General features: G+C 33.5%; 4 protein-coding genes across 4 annotated transcripts; all 4 read right to left on the reverse strand.

Annotated features, from left to right (window-relative positions):
- Nucleotides 1–779: 779 nt before the first annotated feature.
- LOC130804313 (UDP-glucuronate 4-epimerase 3-like) lies at nt 780–5,166 on the reverse strand. Its single transcript, XM_057668705.1, has one exon. The coding sequence runs from the start codon at nt 4,927–4,929 to the stop codon at nt 3,586–3,588; it is 1,344 nt and encodes a 447-aa protein (XP_057524688.1). The 5' UTR covers nt 4,930–5,166; the 3' UTR covers nt 780–3,585.
- Nucleotides 5,167–11,042: 5,876 nt separating this feature from the next.
- LOC130804530 (uncharacterized) lies at nt 11,043–11,756 on the reverse strand. The gene has a single exon (XM_057668999.1). The coding sequence runs from the start codon at nt 11,754–11,756 to the stop codon at nt 11,043–11,045; it is 714 nt and encodes a 237-aa protein (XP_057524982.1).
- Nucleotides 11,757–12,428: 672 nt separating this feature from the next.
- On the reverse strand, nt 12,429–14,576 carry LOC130804544 (uncharacterized protein At1g08160). The gene is made up of 2 exons (XM_057669014.1): nt 13,586–14,576; nt 12,429–12,865 (listed from the first exon to the last, which is right to left on the reverse strand). The coding sequence occupies exon 1, from the start codon at nt 14,422–14,424 to the stop codon at nt 13,687–13,689; it is 738 nt and encodes a 245-aa protein (XP_057524997.1). The 5' UTR covers nt 14,425–14,576; the 3' UTR covers nt 12,429–12,865; nt 13,586–13,686.
- A 3,818-nt stretch (nt 14,577–18,394) lies between these two features.
- Nucleotides 18,395–18,712, reverse strand: LOC130804533 (uncharacterized). Its single transcript, XM_057669001.1, has one exon. It carries the CDS (start codon nt 18,710–18,712, stop codon nt 18,395–18,397), a length of 318 nt encoding a protein of 105 aa, XP_057524984.1.
- Nucleotides 18,713–22,149: the final 3,437 nt, after the last annotated feature.

Here is a 22,149-nt window from a genome sequence, read left to right on the forward strand (position 1 = left end):
CAAGTCTAATGTATTTTGAAGATTCCTCTAAGCCTATTTCCAGGAATTGAGAAAAGTCACTCCCTTTCTTCCTTTAAAATTACAAAAGTTAAATAAAAAATAGAAGTAATTAGTATACCTTTTTTGTCTGACTCAAGTGAGACAAATATGAGTTAAACAAAGAGGTAAAGTAATTGTTAAGAGAATAAAATAAAAAAAAATGCAAGTTGTGTAAACATATCATCTAAAAGAGAAAAATTCATGAAAGAGATATAAACTAGATGGTGGGTAAAATTTTATTGTACTAGTCCGTCTTTAAAGAAACATATAATGTTATTTAAGAAAAAAGTGAATATTGATAATAAATAAATAAAAAATAAATTGTATGAATAAAATTAAAAAAGAGTTAACATATATAAATAAGATTAAATAAAAATAATATGAAATAAAAAAGATGCAAAATAAATAAAACAAATTAAAATAACAATTCACGCTAAATGAATAATAAAAAATTTAATTCAAAGGTCTCACTCTCACTTTTAAGTAGTCATTTTAACTTTTATTTGCGCTTTAAGAATCTCAACTTTACTCTTGACTTTCTTCTAAAAATTTAAATGACCGCTAACCCAAGTTACCTCTTAACAAAAAAAATAAGCAAATGAAAAGTGAACCTTCAAATGATGATCTTTAAAATTAAATAATTAAGTTTTTCTAAAACAAAATTGTTGCAAAGCTAAAGAGACAAAATCACACTTTTGTTTTCTCTATAATGTTTTTTTTTTCATTTGAAATATTTCACCATAATACGTCGCTTAAATTGAAAGCAAATATTTACAGAGTAAATAAAAGTCAAACTAAAAAAACAAAGTTAATTAAATAAATGATTAAAGAGTTTTGATTGTTAGAGAGGTAAAAGAATTTATTAGAAGGTAAAAAAAATAGAGAATATAGTAATTAGTTTCCTTATTTTGGATACAAATTTACCCTAGGTGAGGGTGGGGGAATTCTTTACCTCCTAATAGGGAAAATCAACCTCTTTTCTATTTATCTTCTTTTATTTTCTCTTATTCTACCACTGTCACAATTATTTCAATAACTTTATTTGCATCTCTAATTAGCTTTGTTATATTAGTTTGACTTTTTTATTTCCTTAAATATTCAATCTCAATCCAAACAACTCCTAAGGAGATAAAATTTGATCAAGTTTATTTTGACAATAAAATACATCCATATGAAATCTCATTAGATTCGTCTTAATGTATATTTTTTATTATGTATTGTTTATAATTTTTTATTTTGAATATTTAGAGATTTTAAGACTTAAAATATACTTTAAAAACTGTGAATAAGTAAACAAAAAGCAAAAAAAGAACGGATGGAGTATATTAAAAGACAAAGGAACCACAAGGGATTGCATGAATGATGAATACCAAACAGATAGTCAAAAAAATCAATCCTTGATTTTGCTTAATGGTTCTGATCATTATTCAACACTACTTCTGATTCAAACATAAACAGAGGGATGGATGGATTGCAAACTAAAACAGCAGCCATTACTTCATTTAGAAGATGTTGTCTGTAAAAGTAAAGCAGCCAGAGAATCAATCTGTTGTTTGTCTATTTCAAGTTTCAGCCAGGTAATCAGTATTATTCAGCATATCCCAGGATGCAACTTTTTCTGCAAGGGATCTCATTGAATCTGTTCACACAACAACACCGACAACAACAATAATGCTAGAGCCCTAATTTTTAAAGATTTAGGATCTCGCTGATCTCATTGAACCTGTTAAACGCATCAGAAGAGTTATGCTAATTGCAGTGCTCCAAAAACATAAAATGGCTGCAGCAATTGCTGAAACATAATCACACAAATCTCATTGGAAAGTCGTCATGTTTGCTCTCTAACTCAGATCACTGGAGGTCCAACTTTATTGAATACCACAGGATAAAACACTAAGAAATGCAAGACTAAAAAGCCGCAAATGCTAGTTCATCTATTAATGTTGCTCCCTAAGAGCAAATAGTGACAATCTTCATTGATTAATGGTACAAGATCTAATCTTGCCTAACAATATCAGTGACATACAAGAATCAAAATCATCATCACCTTGTAAATTCTTTTAACAAGTACTTTACCTTAACCTTCTTAGCTTCGGCATAAGTGCATAACATAAACAAGTACCCATAAAAGGTAGATGAAAAATGCAACTACACAAGCACCTGACAAAAGTGCTGTTGTTGCAAACCAGACACTTCTAACTGCTCAAGACATAATAACTTAAACAAGGCTGCCCAAGGATGTACTGTATATTTGCACTGTGTTTTGATTGAGAGATTTTGAATGAAAGGAAAGGAAGGGATTTTGGAAGATGTGTTTTCCTTTGTTTGGATAGATATTTTGTAGGAGGAATTTGAAAGGAAGGGATTTGAAGGGGTTTAGTTTTTTATTTTTGTTAATAGTCAAATTTTTTCACTTTTGTAAAGATTTGGAAAGAAAAGGGTATATTGACTATCAAAATAACAAAAATGACTGATTAATCTTACCATTTTGCTTTTTAATTTAGATGAAAATTATGTCATTTCCCTTCCATGATATTTAAGTATAAAAATTTAATTTTTCCCATTTTCTTTCTCTTACTTTCATTTCCCTCCTGAACCAACAAATAAATTATCTCTTTCCATTTCCCTTCTCTTCCTTTCTCTCTTTTCCTTCTCTCCCTTTCCTTTCCATCCTAATACTCTATCCAAGCAAAGTGTTAATTTGAATTGATTTATTTATGAACTTGCCAAAGTCTCCATGTTGAACAATGTACGAAAACTGCCAGAACAAAATTATTCTATATCGTTTCACTAAAACGAGTTAGTTCAAACATTCAAAATATCACCATAAACAATTCTACCAACTATGTTCATGAAATAAACAAGTTTACCTAAAATCCTAACCCTTGTATTAATTTCACAATTCAATCATTACCGTGTTCAAAAAGACTTCCCATACAAAGGAAATCTTCTCAATTACCAATTGATACTAATAGATTATGTAATGTCCTCATCACCCACGTATCCTAAACCTTCCTCACTCTATAAGACAGGGCAAAATAACATAAAAGATAAGAGTCCATCATCATTCATCACAAACGGATGATGCACATAAGCAGAAAGAAGTATAAATGACTTATCTAACAATTCATTAATTTTACTCGATATAATTCATAAAATTGAGTTCATACAAGTACAATATCAAAACACAGAACAATAAACTCGCCATGCTAGCAAAACGAAGTATATAGATGATTTATCTAACAATTCAAAATAATACTAGAACAAAAATGATCGTGGACGGTGTTATTGAAACTGTAGTGATGTAGCCTGAAATCAGAAAGCTGTACATTTGCTAACTAGTAACTATATTAATCATAACTAATCCTAAAAGAACAAAGCAATATGTGGATAACAAAAAACAAAGACGATACCTCTACTCTTCCATCATTCCGGTTGAGGCACACTTCTGCGGACACAACATGGGCAAAGAATCCCAATAGCAGCAGAAATCCAGGAAAACAATTTTTAAATTTGATGTCTCCATCAACATCCTAATCCCGAGTTTCACCAACCAGAACCACTCCTCTTCTTCGAACCCGTGTAGTAACTCAAATACCACCTTACAAACTTCTTCAATCCTGTTTGCAAATCAGTTGTAGGCTTATATCGAAGCTCCTTCTGAGCCAAAGTAATATTAGCGTGGGTAAACGGAACATCCCCATTCCTAGGCAGAGGCAAAATCTTCTTATGAGCTTTCAGCTTAAGCAACTTCTCCAAGATACTCACTAACTCATTAACACTAACGGGCGAAGTATTCCCCAAGTTAAAGATCCTAAATTGTGCCGGCCCCTTTTTCTTTCCGCCTGTCCCTGTACTCTTCTTGGCCGTATCTAATGCCCCTAAACAACCCTTCACAATATCATCAATGTAGGTAAAATCCCTAGCAACAGTTGAATGATTAGGACCCTCAAACACATGAATTTGCTTCCCTTTCAACATATCTTTAGTGAAAAAGAAATACGCCATATCAGGCCTACCCCACGGTCCATAAACAGTAAAGAATCGCAAACCGGTAATTGATAAACCGTAAATGTGATTATAAGTATGAGTAATCTCTTCCCCAGCTTTCTTAGTAGCAGCATATAAACTAGCAGGTTGATCAGTTCTATCATTTTCAGAAAAGGGTACAACAGAATTCAGTCCATAAACAGAACTACTAGATGCCCAGATCATAGCAGGTTGAGGATTTGCAGATTTACATACTTCCAACAAATTAACAAGACCAGCAATATTACTATTAACATAAGATTTAGGGTTTTCCATTGCATACCTCACACCTGCTTGAGCAGCAAGATGTATAACATGAGTAAAAGCCACAACATCAAACAATTTCGTTAAAAGACCTCGATCATTAATATCTCCTTCCACAACAAAGATTTCAGAACGTTCTAGAAGCTTCTGGCGAGATCGTTTAAGAGATGGGTCATAATAATTATTGAAATTGTCAAGACCCAAAACGCCGTCGCCTCGGCGTCGTAGAGCCATTGACACGTGGGTACCAACAAATCCAGCCGCGCCAGTTACAAGGACGGTGATCCCATGTTCCCCGTGTTTCACACGTGCGGATTGTCGAACACGGCGCTCCCACTCGTGACCACCCCACGTGGCGGAGGATTTCGAGAAGGTTTGGAAGGTGGAATCATGGCGATGAGAAGAATCAAGGCGAGGAGACGCTAAGAAGAGGAAGAGAAGAAGAGAGAGAAAGAGGAAAGACCAAAGGGTGAGTTTAGAGAGAGAAGAGTACCAACGAAATTTGTTGAAGTAAATTGATGATTTGTCGGGCTTGAATTTTCCTGGGGTTGATGGGATATCATCCACCATGTGATTGATTGTCTTTAATTGGGACATTGTAATGCAAGAAACCCTGATTTGAGAGAAATAGACTGAGTAATCAAGGAAATTAGGGATTTGGGATATTCTTTGAGGGAGTTTTCTTGAGGGCTGTAACAATGGCGGTGGTGGGAGGGTGAGGATTGAAGGAGAGAGAAAGTGAAGCTTAAGAAAATGGAGGAAGATGACGAAAGGTGAAGATTTTCTTGATTATTGATTGAACTTGTTTGGAGGAGTTAGGAAATCTTTTATTTGTGCATTATTGCTATTTGTGTGTTTTATTTATGGTACTCGAGTCTCCAATTAAAAATTACTCTTAAAAATATAGTATTAAAAAAATTTCAATAAAAATACAAATTATTATCTAGAATAACTTGTAAATTACAGCTTTAAAATTAGAAATTTTGTAAATTATATTTTTACGAATTACAATCTTAATGTTTATTTTTTAAGATTCACAGCCACCAATTTATTAAAGTCTAAAGCGTTCTGGCCAAATCACAAAATAAATATTAAAGTTGTAATTTACAAAATTCTTAAATTTTAAGGCTGTATTTTATAAATTATTCTATTATTTAACTATGAGTAATACAAGCCATCTAGGTAAAAAAAAAAAAAAAAAAAACTTAAGTAATAAAAATCACCCCTCCTCTTTCATGGGGTGTGTTTAGCAATTGGTTGTTGGCTTTTTAGTTAGCTTGTTTGATTAGCTGGAAGTGGTAGCGATTTTTGTTGACTTTTTAAAGCTAGCTGAAAAAGCCAGCTTTTTATGGATATGTTTGGTAAAATTAGGTATTGATTGTTGGCTGTATATTAGAGAAAAAGTGGGCCAACAAGCCGAAAGCCAACAAAACAAGTTAGCTAAAGTAGCTTTTTCATATTGGCTTAAAATCAGCTTTTCAGTTGATTTAAAAGCCATTAAACAAATACTTTTTTTGGCTGTTTGACCAACCAACAAGTTAAAAGTCAAAAGTCAACTAAAAATAACGAAAAAGCTGCGAACCAAACACCTCCACAACCACATGAGCCACCACCCCCTCTCCTTTCCAATCACCCACCTTTATTGTCACCTTTCAACCCTCCTCCTCGCCACCACCTTTCCCTCACCCTCCCCTCGCTGCCACCAACAAACAACACCCCCTAATTTGCTTGATGGTTGTCGAATATGAGTTTGAGTATCATTATGGTGATGGAAGTGGGTATTACCTAGGATGGTGGTAGGACGTGGTGGTCTGGTCTGGGTGTTGATGCCTAACGTTGGTGAGAGTCGCACAAGGGAGCGAGATGGAGTCGCACATGGTATTGGGAGTTCATGTAGATGGTGGTGGTATTGGGGCATTAGGAGTAGGGAAAGGATGGTGGTATTAGGGACAAAGAAGGGGTTTTTATCTCAAGATAGGTTGGTCGAAAGTAGGGTGGCTCACCAGAAATGGATGGCTGGCAGTGGGAGGAGGGGAGGAAAAGAGTTAGGTGTTTTTTTTTTCATTATTTATTGAATTTTTTTTTTCCTAGTTTTGGGAAGTTAACCTATAATATTAAGTAACCAACAAGTTAAGGGTGTTAGAGGAAAATGCCCTTTAAGTTGATATTATTTATAATTAATCAAAAGTTACTATTATATAGAAAAGTTATGGTTGTATTATTACGATAATTTTTCCTTTTATTAATTGAGAAAATATAGTTAATTGAGTTTTTACTTTTATTGCCATTATCACCAAACTCAATATATCACGTTCTTAATTAACTGTTATAATAAATATAACATATTGTACCCATATAAAGAAGGTTGTGGCCAAACAAACTGAAAAACTCGATTGTCCCCTTCACATTTTAATTATATTTTTGAGTTCTTGATCTAAATACTATGAGTAGGCCATAATATATATACCCTTGTGGAGTTGTAAATGTTCCATAAAAATCAATTTATTTATCACGAATAATGCAAACATCTTTATGCTACCAAACTCAACTGATGTTCAATTTTTTTAATCTTGGTTCCTTGTATTTCTCTCTTGAATGTAATTTTATCTAATATTTTTATGTTGTAATAAGAACATGAGTAGGTCTTGAAATATTGATGATTCAAGACACCAATGAGGCACTTGTTGTGCTTTTGGTGCCGTGATGTAGTTGATTATGGAAGTACAGTAACTTAAGTAAATGTTTACCAAGGAACAAGAAAATAACATGGATAATTACTATTTATAGAGGTTATAGACTTATCCCAAAAACTAATGCAAATTTTAATCAAATTTACTTGGTCCTTAGCAATGCATGTTATAAGTATTTTTTTTTTTAGAATGTAAACACACTCAATAAATAAACTGACAAAGTCGAACTTATTGCATTAATACATTGATTTCAATGGAGGATGATACAGCCATTTTCAGAGAGTAAAAATGAAATATGAGAAGAGCTACAGTAGTACTTTTTATAAAAAGGAAAGAAGAGTATATATATAAGTGTACCAGGGGTATTTATGTAACACCCCCCCCCCCCCCCCCCCCCCCGCAAACTAGGGGTGAGGATCATCCCAAGTTTGTTCAAGAGACTGTTGTGTTGTTTTGAAGGCAGAATCTTGGTCATCACATCAGCAAGTTGAGAAGATGTTGGAAGATAAGTGAGTTGAATGAGCCCTTCTAAAACTTTCTCCCTTGTGAAATGACAATCTATTTCAATGTGCTTTGTCCTTTCATGATATATGGGATTTCTTGCAATGTGAATGGCACTCATATTGTCACAATGCAACACAACGGGTTTGATGGTGGGAACCTGAAGTTCTTGGAGAAGCCTGACCATCCATGCTACTTCACTTGCAGCAGAGGACATAGCCCTGTATTCTGCCTCACTGGAAGATTTAGAAACAGTACTTTGCTTCTTAGATTTCCAAGTTATGGGAGAAGATCCAAGCATCAAAACGTAACCAGTAACTGATCTCCTGGTGTTGGGACAGGCAGCCCAATCAGAATCACTAAAGGCCTATAATGTAAGTTGTCCAGAACTATTTAGGAGGATGCCTTGCCCTTCAGTAGCTGCAATATATCTCAAGGGTGGTGAAGAGCTGCAACATGAAGTGCTCTGGGTTCTTGTAAGAATTGACTCAAATGTTGAACTGTGAATGCCAAGTCAGGCCTAGTGTGAGTTAAGAAATTCATTTTACCCACCATAGTTCTGTAGTATGTAGGATCATGATATAATTCACCTTCCAGTTTATGAAGCTTGAGGTTTTGAGGAAGGGGAGTGACAGCAAGTGTGAGGTCTTGAAGTTTACAATGGGAAAGAAGTTCTCTTGTATATTTTGTCTGAGTGAGGCTTATCCCAGAGGTTGTGTACCCAACTTCAATGCCCAAGAAGAAATGTAGTTTGCCTAAGTCTTTTATTGTAAAGATGTGATGAAGATGAGACTTAAGCTGAGAAATACCTTGAGAGTCATTGCCTGTGATAAGAATGTCATCAACATAAACAGCCACAATGATGATAAGAGACCCTACTGTCTTAAGAAACAAACTATAGTCATTCTTGGACTGAGTGTATCCTTGGGAAATCAATTCTGAAGTGAGCTTTGCAAACCATTGTCTTGAAGCTTGTTTAAGACCGTAAAGAGATTTTTGGAGTAAGCAGACCTTGCCAGAAGGATTGGGCAAACCATGAGGAGCCTTCATGTATACCTCTTCATGCAAATCACCATGGAGGAACGCATTGTTTACATCCAATTGCCATATATCCCAATGCTTGGATGCTGCTATTGCTATGATGCAACGTATACTAGACATTTTGATTACTGGTGAGAAGGTTTCATCATAGTCTATGCCTTGTTTTTGAGTAAACCCTCTGGCAACCAACCTTGCTTTGTACCTTTCAATGGACCCATCTGATTTCAGTTTGAGTTTGTAAACCCATTTGCAGCTGATAGCCTTTTTACCCTTGGGTAAATCAACAAGTATCCAAGTGTTGTTGTTCTGAAGAGCAGAGAGTTCATGTTGCATGGCTTGTAATCATTCTTGTTTTTGAATAGCTTTTGAATAGGAACGAGGCTCATCTTGAGCTGATACCTGAGCAATGAAGCATTGATGCATAGGGGGGAGTTGGCTATATGGGATTATATTACACCAATTATTAGTAGCAACATGTGAACAAAAATAATCAGAGAGATAAGCTGGTGGTTGTTTAATTCTATTAAATTGTCTTGTGGGTGCAGAAACAGGGATGGAACTTATGTCAACTAAGTTGTCAGGCTGAATTGGAGAAGATGTGTGAATATTGGAAAGGTTTGAAGATGAATATGTATGAGGAATAGTATCTGAACTAAGGATATCTTTATTATGGTTTTCAGAGTGAGGTCCAGCAAACAAGGTGTGATTATAGTTTGTAGAGTTTAAAGGGAGAAAGAAAGGATAATGTGGTGTGGAATGAGGATTGTTAATTGGTGAAAAATAAAAAGGAAAGTGTTGTTCATAAAAAATAACATCTCTTGAGATAACATTCTTTTTGTCAACCATATCATATACTTTGTAAGCCTTTTGAAGATTTGGATAACCAAGAAAAATGCATGGATGTGCTTTGTTATCAAATTTGTGTCTGTGTAAAGAACTTGTTGTCATGAAACATAGGCAGCCAAAAGCTTTCAAATGTGCTATGTGAGGTGTGGTTTTAAAAAGTTTTTCATAAGGTGAAACAAAACCCAAAGATTGTAATGGCATTCTATTAATGAGATATGCAGCAGTTAAAACACAATCACCCAAAAATGAATTGGAAGATTTGATTGAAAGCAAAGTGCTCTAGCAGTTTCTAATAAATGTTTGTGTTTTCTTTCAACAACCCCATTTTGTTGAGGGGTGTTAGCACAAGTTTTATGATGTATGATGCCTTTGGAGGAAAGAAACATTTTCATTTTTCCTTCACATAAATCTGGGGCATTGCCTGATCTAATACCTTTAATGAGTGTATAAAATTGTGTGGAAACATAAGCATAGAAAGATTGAAAAATAGTAACAGCTTCTGACTTATTTCTCATTAAGAAGAGCCAAGTGACTCTTGTAAAATCATCTACAATAGTTAGGAACAAAGTACAACCATTATGAGTACTATTCCTATAAGGTCCCCAGGTATCTATGTGCAACAATTCAAAGGGTACAGTAGATTTTATTGTACTATGACTAAAAGGAAGTCTGTTCTGTCTTGCAGCAGGGCAAATTTTACAAAGACAATTATTTACATAATCTGATATATTGAGAGAAGGTTGGACATGTTTGATAACAGAAAAGGGAGCATGACCTAATCGAAGATGCCAAAGCTTAGCCAAATTGATATTTGATTGAGCAGAGTTGCAAGAGTAGAGAGTAGAGGCTGTGATGGAAGTGGATTTTGGTGTGCTTGGTGTATCATTCTGATAGTAGTATAATCCTTTTTTGAGCCTACCAAGCGGAATTGGCCTGTTCAGAGAAGGGGCCTGGACGCAACATGAATTATTTGTGAATGATATAGTATAATTAAGATCTTCACATAATTTGCTGATGGATATAAGGTGAAAATGGAAATTAGGTACATGAAGCACATTTTGTAAAATGATATGCTGATTAAGGATAACAGAACCTACGTGTTTAACAATTACAGAAGTGCCATCAGGTATAGTAATTTTGTTATTGTCGTGAGCTGTGATCTTATTATATGATGAAAACAAATTTAAATCATAACTCATGTGATTAGTTGCACCACTATCAAGAATCCACATAGTGTTATTAGATGAGAGTAAACAAAATTTACCAGCAAGGAAACAAGCATTGTTTGAATCTTCATTAAGAGTGGGAGTAATTTCATGCTGTTGTTGACTAAGAAGAGTCAGGATCTGGGAGTATTGTTCCTGGGTAAAAGATACAGGGGCTAAGAACTCATTGTTGTCAGTATGATCATTTGTTAGCAGCAGCAACTTGTTTCCCTCTCCAGTTGCCTTGAGGTAGAGTAGAAGATCTAGAAGGATAGCCATGCAACTTGAAGCATTTATCCCTAATATGTCATGTTCTTTTACAGTAATCACAAAACGGTCTTGATTTCCTTGAGATATCATTTTTGACGAAGTTTTGGGAAAGAGGAAGTCTATGAATTTGATTAGACCTGTTGTTGCCCAAGAAAGCTTAAGGAGTTTCAGTTGTAAACTCAGAGTAGTGTTTGTGCTGTTCTTCTTGTATTAAGAGTCTGTAAGCATGGCTTATAGCAGGCAGCGGATATTGCATGAGTAAGTTAGATCTAACTTGTGTAAAAGAGGAGCTGAGTTTCATTAGAAAAATGATGAGCCTTTGTTCTTCTTGTATTTGGAGAAGCTTGGAAGTGATTCTGCAAGTGCAGCCATTACAGACACAAGAAGGCAAGGGTTGTATTGCATCTTGTTCATCCCATAAGATTTTAAGTTTAGTATAGAAAGAAGAAATAGAGTCAGAACCTCGCTCAGTATCAGCCAACTGTTGAAAGATAGAAAAGATTTGTGTGCCTGATGTTTGTCCAAACCTTTCATACAGATTGTTCCAGATATCAAAAGCAGTGGGAAAATGTAGAACACTTCTTGCAATAGGTTGATCAAGGATTTTCATGAACCAAGTCATGAGAGTGTTATTTACTCTATCCCAACATTTGATGGTAGGAGAATTGGGTTCTGGCTTAGAGATAGAGCCATCAACAAAGGCTAATTTATTCTTTGCAGAAAGAGAAATGACAACAGCACGTTTCCAATCGTTAAAATTGGTGCCAGAGAAGGGGGCAGACACAAGAATGAAACTAGCATCACTAGGGTGTAAATAATATGGTGATGTATGATCAGAATTGAGATCGAAAGGGGAAAATTCTGAAGTCATTCTAAAAAAAAACGGTCAAAAGGATGATTACGCAACAAAACCCCCAAAAAAAATTGAATCAAGGACGAGAAATCAGAGAAAAAAAATTGAAAGAATAAAGAAGATCAATACAATAAACCAAGAAACAATTAACCAATTAACCAATTAATCAAGAAAGATAAAGAAAGATCCAGAAACATCAATGGTGATACCAGAAACAATAAGCAAATGAAGGATACCAGATTATAATCATTCATCATAAGAGAAATTTGAGAAGATGCAAGATATACAATAGCAATTGGGTGGCGTCTGATACCATGACAAAGTCGAACTTATTGCATTCATACATTGATTTCAATGGAGGATGATACAGCCATTTTCAGAGAGTAAAAATGAAATATGAGAAGAGCTACAGTAGTACTTTTTATAAAAAGGAAAGAAGAGTATATATATATAAGTGTACCAAGGGTATTTATGTAACATAAACTTTCTTATGACAATTGTGTGTTATAGAATCCACTACATGACAAAAGCATGAAATCTTGGTTTGTGTAATTATGTTCCTTCCTAAAAACTACTTTCACTGTTTTGAAATACTTAGTTTTTATTATGTGAACTATTTATCGTTCAAGCTTATTTTATATATTGCGACTAATATGTAAGTAAAAATATAATCAAGTGGAATCTTGTTTGAATCGTGTAATCGCATACTTTCATAATATTAACCTTTAAAAATTTTTAGATTTATATAATTCAACACATAAATAAAATAATTCAATATATAATAAATAAACAAAATAATAGGTAAAAAGTGAAATGTATGAAATTTGCCAGATGATCGTAGATTTTTGTTGATCTCCTTTTTGATTGATGGAGAGACCGGAAAGAAATTAGCTTTATCTGACGCACTTTACGGAAAGATGAAGTACATAACATCGAGTCATCAACATGTGCGAATCCACTAGGTTTCTTACCAAGCTTTCTATGCTTCTGCAATCAAATTTTGAACGGAATCCTTAATAATGCCTTTTTGAATCATCACTCGAGATTTCTCAATTGTTCCACCAATACAAGTGAATTCTTACTTTCCTTTTTCTATGTGAGTGAGAGTCATTCATGATTGATGAATACTGCAAATAACAAGTGAATTGAAAAAAAATGAGTGAAGTACTATAAGATTATAAGAAGAATTAAATTTCTAAGAAAATTGAAAAATAAAGATTTCTTTTTGAAATTAGATGAAAAATTATAGATTCCTGCCAAAACAGTTGCAAAGTAAATGATAATATTCAAAACAGAAATAAAGTAGACAAAAGAATATACTAACTAGATACTTCCTCTGTTTCATAATACCCGTTACATTTTCTATTTTTAGCAATTTCATATTACTAGCTATATTACCATTTTTAGTAATAAAACAATCATTTAAAGTTCTACCTACCCCTATTTTTATTCTACTCTATACCCTATACTTTATAATAAAATACTATACTATACTCTATAAAGTAACCTATCTACCTATTTTTCCTTTTTCTTTTTAATTAACAATAATAAAATACTATACTCTATAAAGTAAATAATCAGCTATAGTTTAGGTCAATCACTTTTCTTAATCCCTATGTCTATGCAAATGTAGACTAGCACATCCAAACGACCAAACCCATCCAAATTACTAAATAAGACAGTTTTATAGTGAGAAAGCTCTCATACAATATAATAATCTTTTTTACCAATCAAAATGAAAAAGTTAGATGCCAACCTAAAACTGTATATTCTCATTAGTGAAGAAAAACATAAATACAATTCTAGTATATCTCTACTTTCTAATAAAAGTAATCTTGTATAGCTACCTGAATTAATTCTGTACACCAAGAGATCTTGAACAGAGAAATTTAAGGTTTCCAATTCCAAAACAATGAAAATCAAAAATGACCTCCATTCCACTCCATAATCATCTTTTAGTGGTGCAATTCCTAGCTACAAGAACACCAGTAGGAGGACTAGTCATCTCCAATTGACAATTAGCATGCAACCAGTAAGAAAACTGAGCCATACCCACTTTAGCTCTGACCCGAAACGTCCCCCTAACATTATACTTGACCCGATTACTCTGTACTTGTCTTTGAAGCTCAATAGCCGGATTCGGCGGCAAATAAACCAAACTAGATATAAAATGAATCATCTCCAATCTCGCTTCCCTTGGTTTCAGACTAAACGGTTCAAGTGCTTGAGCAGCAATCAATCTATCAATGAAATATAGTTCTACATCTAAAAAATCGAATTTAATATGAATTTTTCGATTAGGGTTTGTAAAATTGGCTACGAAAGTAAAATCGCCATTAAAATTATCCGGGGAATCGAAGTAGATTACGTTTAGGTTTGCGTTTGGGATATCGAAAGAAGGGTATTTAGGTTTGATTACGAGGAAAATGATTAGGGTTGTGATTCCGAATACGATGATGAGAAGACAGATTACGAGACATATGATTGCACTACACCATACTAATGGGTGAGTTCGTCGGGGATGGTGGAGAAGATGATGATCAGATGTATGATCTCTTGGGAGTCTGATGAAGTGTGCTGGGGAGTAGTTTTTGGAGATTGAGAATTGGGAGGGAGGAGTTTGGGTTTTGGGATGTCTTTGAGGAGGAAGAGGAAGAGATTGTGTTATTTCAGAGAGATTAGACATGGATTTTGGGGGGAATGATGTGTGGGTGGTTTGAAATGGGTGTTTTTGTTGGAAACATGCATTAAGGAATGTGTAGTGGTAGAGATTTGTTGATGGGAATCAAGATTTAGGAATGCTAGTTTTTTTGGGAAAGTTAGAAAATATTAAAGGTGTTTATGCAGAAGTATGTCCATTATATAGAGAGAGTGAAAAGTTAAGTTTATAGCACTAAATTCTTAAAAAATACAAATTTTAGTTTATTTATGTAATATGGTATTTACTCTTTAGAAATAAGATAAAGGGAAGAATATAAAGAGTAAAAACAATAGGATCATATCTAATAAGAGAATTGAAGCAAATTTATTAAAACGACTTTAAATGAAAAATAAGGCAAATTGAGTGTGACAGAAGATTATGCTGCTATGCATTAGCAAAGTTATGATATTAATTTAATGTTTAGTTTATGATATTAATTTGTTATAATTTTTATATTTCAAGTAATTAAAAATGTCGCATTAATACATATGGGTAATTTTTTTAACATAAAATTATAGTTTATGATTATATCAAGTTCAATATATAAATACTTCTTTATTTTTGTGATGGTTAACATTTTAGAATTATATACACAACTCGTTATAGCTTATACGGTACAATAATTGACTAAATTTTAAAATTGAGTTGTTTTCTTAGTTTTAATATGTATGATCTACATAAACACTTTTAACCTAAAAGAAAATTATAAATTTTGTATATCTTGAATTTTTAGCTATCACTTAAACTTTTAGTTGAAATAATTTTTAGAGACTCCGAAAAACTCTAAAATTATACATAGCTGAAACAAATTGATAATATAGATGAATAAATATTGTATTATTGAGATAAAAAAAAAAAGGAAAGAAAGAAAAAAGCAAACAACTTTTGTTGGGTTATGGAGTACTAGTAATATTGAGAAGAGGGGAGAAGTAAGTGGCCCAAGATTGCTGCTTTTTAGATAAACAAATAAAGTTAGGGTCTCATATCACATCATTTGTGTTTCTTCTTTTTAATTTTGAATTCGTTTAATTCGTCCTTAAGAAATTTGACCCATTATTAATCCACCGTATAGGGGCTCACTATAAAGATGTTGATTACGTTTTTCTGATGCCATGATCTGAAAAATAGACGGGTACGATTATCTACTGGATCTTCTGCATACAGTAGTACCAGCAAAAAGTGTTACTAAGTGTTTGGGTTGATGTTCCAAGTGTTTGCATGTTATCTACCTGGAAAGTGGAAAGCTTTATTTGTTGTATTGATACAAGTATTTTCTGAACCAAGTATGAACTACCTAATAAATATAAATATATTGGTCTTCTACAACTTTTTTAGGGAACGGGAGGATTTGAAAAGGGGCAACAAGCAGGGCCGATCTTGAGGGTAATTTTGAGATATAATCGCTTAGGTCTCAACTTTAGAAAATGCCCAAATTGAGCTAATCATCATTATCATTCTCAGTGTATGCCACCCATAGAAAATTATGGTTAGGGTCCGAGGACGAAAGAACGACGACAGCTCATACCCATAGAGGAGAGTGCGGTCAAATAGTCCCTCGGCTCGAGAAAGGTCTTCAGAGAGAGAAAAACCTGCAACTTAAAAAAAGAATAAATAGAATGCATACAAATAACTAAAAATAAGGATAAAAGTAAAGGAGTTAAATAGCAATAATTAATTAAAGGCAATGAACAATAACAAACGATGGGTAAAAGGGACGGGTTTAGTAATCTAAGACGTGGATAAGGCGACGCCAACTGCCCCTATCTCTAGTCAGGTCCTTGGAGAGGCGAAGTTCATGCATGTCACTTTTAATCTGTTACTCCCACGTTCTCCTAGGTCTTCCTCGACTTCTCTTGCCCTCCACTATGATGCATTCGATCCTTCTTACTGGGGCGTCAAGTGTCTTTCTCTGCACATGTCCAAACCATCTCAACCTGTTCTCCCGCATCTTTGCGGAGAGAGGTGCAACCCGTGACTTTTCCCTAAACTCCTGGTTTCTTATCCTATCCCTCATAGTATTACCACAAATCCACCTCAGCATACGCATTTCTATTACTTTCATCCGTTGTTCGTAAACCTTCTTTACGGCCAACATTCTGTCCCATACAACAATGCCGGCCTAATTGCAACGGGGTAAAATTTACCTTTTAATCTCCTCGTGAACTTTTTATCACAAAGCACCCCGGTTGCTGCTCGCCACTTAAGCCAACCCGTTTGTATACAATTAGTAACGTCTCCATCAATCTCCCCATTACTCTGAATCACGGATCCCAAATATTTGAACTTGGACGTACATGCAACAACTTCTCCTCCTATGGTCACCTCTGGCTCCCCTATCGATTTCGTCCATTGAAATTGCATCACAAGTATTCTGTCTTCATACGACTTATGCGCAACCCCGTACGCTCTAAGGCTTCCCTCCACTCTTCCAATTTACTATTAGCCTCCTCCTTGGTTTTGCAACCAAAACTATATCGTCGGCGTAAAGCATGCACCATGGTACGGTTTCCCAGATGGATTTAAAGATTTTCTCTATGATAATCATAAAAAGGAAAGGTCTTAGTGCTGATCTCTGATGTAGTCCCACTTTAATTGGGAAAGACTCTGTCATACCCACCGGTGTATGTATGTTAGTCATCACTCTGTCATACATGTCCTGTATTATCTTAATCTTAATGTACCTTCGTCAAATACCTCTATTCTTGAGGCTATCCCAAATGATGCTTCGTGGCATGCTATCGTACGCTTTCTCCAGGCCAATGACCCCAGATGCAAATCCTTCTTTTACTACCTATACTTTTCCATCAATCTAATCAAAAGATGGATTGCCTCGGTAGTTGATATTCTCGGCATGAATCCGAATTGGTTCTCTCTAATTACCGTCTCTTGTTTAATTCTTTTCTTGATCACTCTTTCCCACATTTTCATAGTGTGGCTTAGAAGTTTGATCCCTTTAGTTCCATCATACTTGTGCATCACCCTTGTTTTAAACAGTGGGATAAGTGTGCTAACCCTCCATTTCTGGCATCTTACTAGACCTCACGATGACATTAAAGAGGTTAGTAAGCCAATGAGTTCCCTCCTCTCCTAAACCCCTCCACACCTCAATCGGAATGTTTATTAAGTCTAACTGCCTTTAATGCCCCCATTTTTTTCAGAGCTTTTCCTACTTCTGCCGTGGTAATATCAATAGTCGACCCATGATCTTGTGTTCTTTGGATGTTTGAAGTTTGTCGAATTTCATCCTTTTGACCCCTAGTCTAATTGAGCAATTGGGATTAATATTGATGTCACCTCATTTTGATGTCCTCTTGTTTAAGGAGTACTCGTCCACCTTCATCCTTAATGAACTTCACTGTCCCTAAGTCCTTCTTCTGCCTAGATCTTGCTTTTGCCAACTTAAAATTATAATTCTCCCCTTATTTGGTATAAGCTTTTGATAAAAGGCTTCAAATGCGCTATCTTTTGCCTCCGCTACTGCTTCCTTTGCCGCCAATTTTTCTTCTTTATACCTCTCCTTCTTATGTGTCCTATCCTCCTTCTCACTACAAGCCATGAGCTCCTTGACTCTCCTGTTTTTGTCCTTTATCTTCTTTTGCACTTCTTCGTTCCACCACCATGACTCTTTGTACACCTTTGGTTTCCCCGTCAACACCCCTAATGTCTCCTTTGCCACCTTTTGAATGGTTTTCGCCATGGTCGCCCACATTTGATTTGCATCGTCTGATATACTTGGGTTGCCCGACGTCTTGATCTTGTTTAACAAGATTGCGACCATATCCCCTTTAAGTCTATCCCACATGATTATTTGCCTGACCTTTATCTTCTTCTCGGTAATCTTTCTCCTCATACGAAACACTAGTACTAATAACCATGTTGGGTGGGCATCGCAGTACCCAGCACGACCTTACAGTCTAGACACGAGCTCCGATCAACCTTCCGTACTAAATAATAGTCAATTTGGGTCATCCTTCTTGTACGAAATCAAGTGCTCATCCTTCTTTGCTAACGCAAACTCAAGCAAGATCTCACCACTCTCGTTCCTTACGCCATAACCAAACTCACTATAAACTGAGTTATAGTTAACTGCCTCCTTATCTATGTGTCCATTAAAGTCTCCACCTACAAAAAATTTTTTATCGGAAGGGATGGTATCTAGGTCACCCAGGTTATCCCATAACTCACGTTTGATTTCCTTATCTAGCCCAACTTGCGGCTCATATGCACTAATGATCGATATGACATCTTCTCCCACTACTAACCTAACTAGCATAATCGTTATAATTAAATTAGTATTTGTATAAGTAGCATCTAGCATGAATCGAATTTGCAACATTAAGTTTCTTGGTTAAACAAAGGACTAAGAGCCCTTCTTTTATTTTTCGCCTAAGGCCCAAAAATTATTTGGAACGACACTGATAACAAGAACTAAACAGAGAATTCTATGTACCTAAAGATAGTGGTATATATGATCATTTAATTGAGATATTAGCCGATTCTTTGTATATTTATTCCACATATTTAAAATATTTAATTCACATTATTTGAACTTTTGCGTTTATATATAAAGATTATATATTATTAATTAAACATCAATACTTGATTATGTCAAATTTTACTCATAAATAAGGATTATAAGTTTAAAATATTCAATATATATGATACAAACTTTTTTATATGGAAATAAAGGTTGTAATCAGTCTCACTGAGTATACCAAATGGCAAACATAAAAGGCTTGCTTTTGCTGTAGCCTGTTGCAGCAGTCATGGCCTCATGGGTAAGGGTGGCAAGCGGCCCCAATTAGCGACTTACAAAAGATTTCAGACATTTTTTAAATGCGGATAATAGTCTAAGTGAAGAGAAGAGCTAAGATGGAGGTAACGATAATGGTACTATAATCATATTTGAAAAAATGAGACATATTTAAGTCGAGATAATACATGATTCTCCATATTAATTTTGGTAGATACTAAGATTTTATTTAGATCATTTTATTTTTATTGTTAAACTAATTTTTAATGGGTATAACTGATTTTCATCGATTAAAATTGATTTTTACTGATTAAAATTAATTTTTATTGATTTTTAATTATAAATTATAATTAAGTTTTACTGAATAAAAGTGATTTTTACTAATTATAGCTTATTTGTAATTGGTTTTTGTTGATTAAAATTGGTTTTACTGATAACTTATTTTTGTAAGATGAACTAAAGTCTTATGTAGTTCACTTGATTCTTATTAATTTTACTAATATTTACCGATTGAAACTGATATTTTTACTAATTTTTACTTATTGAAATTGATATCTACTCATTAAAATTGATTTTTACTGTTTGTAATTGTAACTGAATTTTACAAATTTAAACTGATTTTTATTTTTTTATATATTGGATTTTACGTATTAGTTATAAGTAGTTTTTATCAATTAAAACTACTTTTTAAGGTTAAAATTAATTTAGACTAATTATTAACAATGATTTTTAACAAATTTACTGACTTTAAACTTATCAGTACTGATTGTAACTGACTTTTATTAATTAAAAATGATTTTTACATATTAATAATTTTTTATAGTGACTGCTTGTAGTTTGGTTTGTTTAGTCTTCATGGATGTTTTGTGTTTGTATGCTTCGTATTTTTTTTGTCTTCTGTTATTTGTTTTCTTTTGCAAATTTTTTCTTTGCATGGACCTCATGTGCCAGATGATACTCAAGTTGAGGATTCGATTGTGACCTCCTCTTGATGAGGGTATATTGGTTTGTCTTCTCTCCCACTCTCTTCAAACCCTGCTACGGATGAGATTTATTAGGATGATGATGATAATGATGAATAATTTCTTATAACAAACTAAACAAAACTAATAGATTTTTTTTTTTTTTTTGGTAAATAATGACAGAGAATGGTAATAATAGATGGATGATGCTCATAATAATATTAATGAAAAATTATTTTGTTAGGCTAAACTTTGCCTCATCCTTTATCAATAGACTGGACTTTGAAAATTGTACTCAGTGAATTAAATTTTTGAGTTAGATTTAATTAAATATGCCAAAGATTTGATTTTATTCTGCATTTAAAATTATAGATCTACCAAAATTTAGTCTTAGATTTTTTTATCATGGAGTATGTTTTCCTATAATTTGATTCACATAGAAGTTGAACTTTTAATTTCAGCAAAATTTGTGTATATTGCTGATATGCATTGTTCGAAAACAAAGATTGTGAACTGGTGAAGAATTAATGGACAAGAAAGAAGTGTAGTTTTTAACTTAATAATTCTTTAAAATAAAATAAAAATAAAAGTAATGTTTAAAAAGTTACCTATACAACAGGTAGGCAACATGTCACTAGTCACTACCAATAAAACAAAAAAAAAACTCAAAAGGTCAATCCAGTGTAATTTCTAGAGTTTAGAATACTGATGTGGAAAGAGACATAAATTAACTCAACAAAAACAATTTTTCCTAATCTTAATCGATCCACAAGAATGTATTTAATGTATAAGGGATGAATTAGGATGATATTTTATTGTAAATTGAAATTTATGAGACTTTAAAATGCTATTCTATTGTGAATAATAGTTGAGATTTGATAAATTTTATGTCCATGTCATTATTTGGTTTGGCAAGGGATGAAGATATATTGTAATGTATAAGCAACTTATAAACACTCCCTTACTTTACTTCACATTTTTGTTTTTATTGAAGGTAAAAATGTCTTTACATAATCAAGTCTTATGAAAAATCCACAAACATATTACTCATAATTTATATTATATTTACACACGTGAATTGAGTGTTCTAAACAATAATATAAAATATTTTTCGGCATAATCTAAGTATGTTTACACTTACATTACACCAAAATTCCACAAACATATTACTCATAATTTATGTTTACATTTACACACGTGAATTGAGTGTTCTAAATAATAATATAAAATATTTTTCGGCATAAGCTAAGTATGTTTACACTTACATTACGCCAAAATTCCACAAACATATTACTCATAATTCAAGTACACATAAGAAATAAGTGAAATTTATGAGTGAGATATCTTCAAATGTAGAATTGATTATTCCCTGTGCTCTTCTTATTTTGCTTAAGTTGTAAAATATGTGAAATTTAGTAGAAATGAGAATTGATCTAGAGAATAAGACAAAAAATAAGTGAATGATAGAAATAAATGGTTAAGATGAAAAGAGAATATAACTTTATGGATGAGACTACCGAAAATAACTGAAACAAATGCAAAAAACAAAAAAGTGCAAAATCAGTATTACAAACTAAAATAGAAAGTGGTGCAGATTAAGAGGGAAATGAGTATTATTTTGATTTTTTTTGGATTATAGGGTGGGCATAGATAAGACGTAATTCCAATTGAGATAAGATCTGATTTCCATTTAAATGATTCCAAAACCTTCTGTAACAAGAGAGGCAATCTCGATACATAATTAACATTTAATAATAATGTTTAATACAAAAAAATATTGCGGAAGTCTCAAAATGCCGAATTGTTAAAAACTTTAAATCATAAAACTAAAATTGTTTAAAACAAAAGTAAAATATTACCTCTGATAAGAAATATTGTTTGCTCAAAAAGAAAAAAAAAATACATCATCATCAAGTGATCAATAAAGATACAAAAAGCAGCTAAGTTCTCGATAAATAGTAATTGCTGCGGCCTGGATCGGAACCTGAACTAAAT

This window comes from Amaranthus tricolor, chromosome 17 (assembly GCF_026212465.1).
Source record: "Amaranthus tricolor cultivar Red isolate AtriRed21 chromosome 17, ASM2621246v1, whole genome shotgun sequence".
NCBI lineage: Eukaryota > Viridiplantae > Streptophyta > Magnoliopsida > Caryophyllales > Amaranthaceae > Amaranthus > Amaranthus tricolor.

Excerpts from the sequence above, each read along its gene's own strand:
- LOC130804313 (XM_057668705.1), bottom strand. The coding sequence starts at position 4,929 with ATGTCCCAATTAAAGACAATCAATCACATGGTGGATGATATCCCATCA.
- LOC130804530 (XM_057668999.1), bottom strand. The coding sequence starts at position 11,756 with ATGACTTCAGAATTTTCCCCTTTCGATCTCAATTCTGATCATACATCA.
- LOC130804544 (XM_057669014.1), bottom strand. The coding sequence starts at position 14,424 with ATGTCTAATCTCTCTGAAATAACACAATCTCTTCCTCTTCCTCCTCAA.
- LOC130804533 (XM_057669001.1), bottom strand. The coding sequence starts at position 18,712 with ATGCTAGTTAGGTTAGTAGTGGGAGAAGATGTCATATCGATCATTAGT.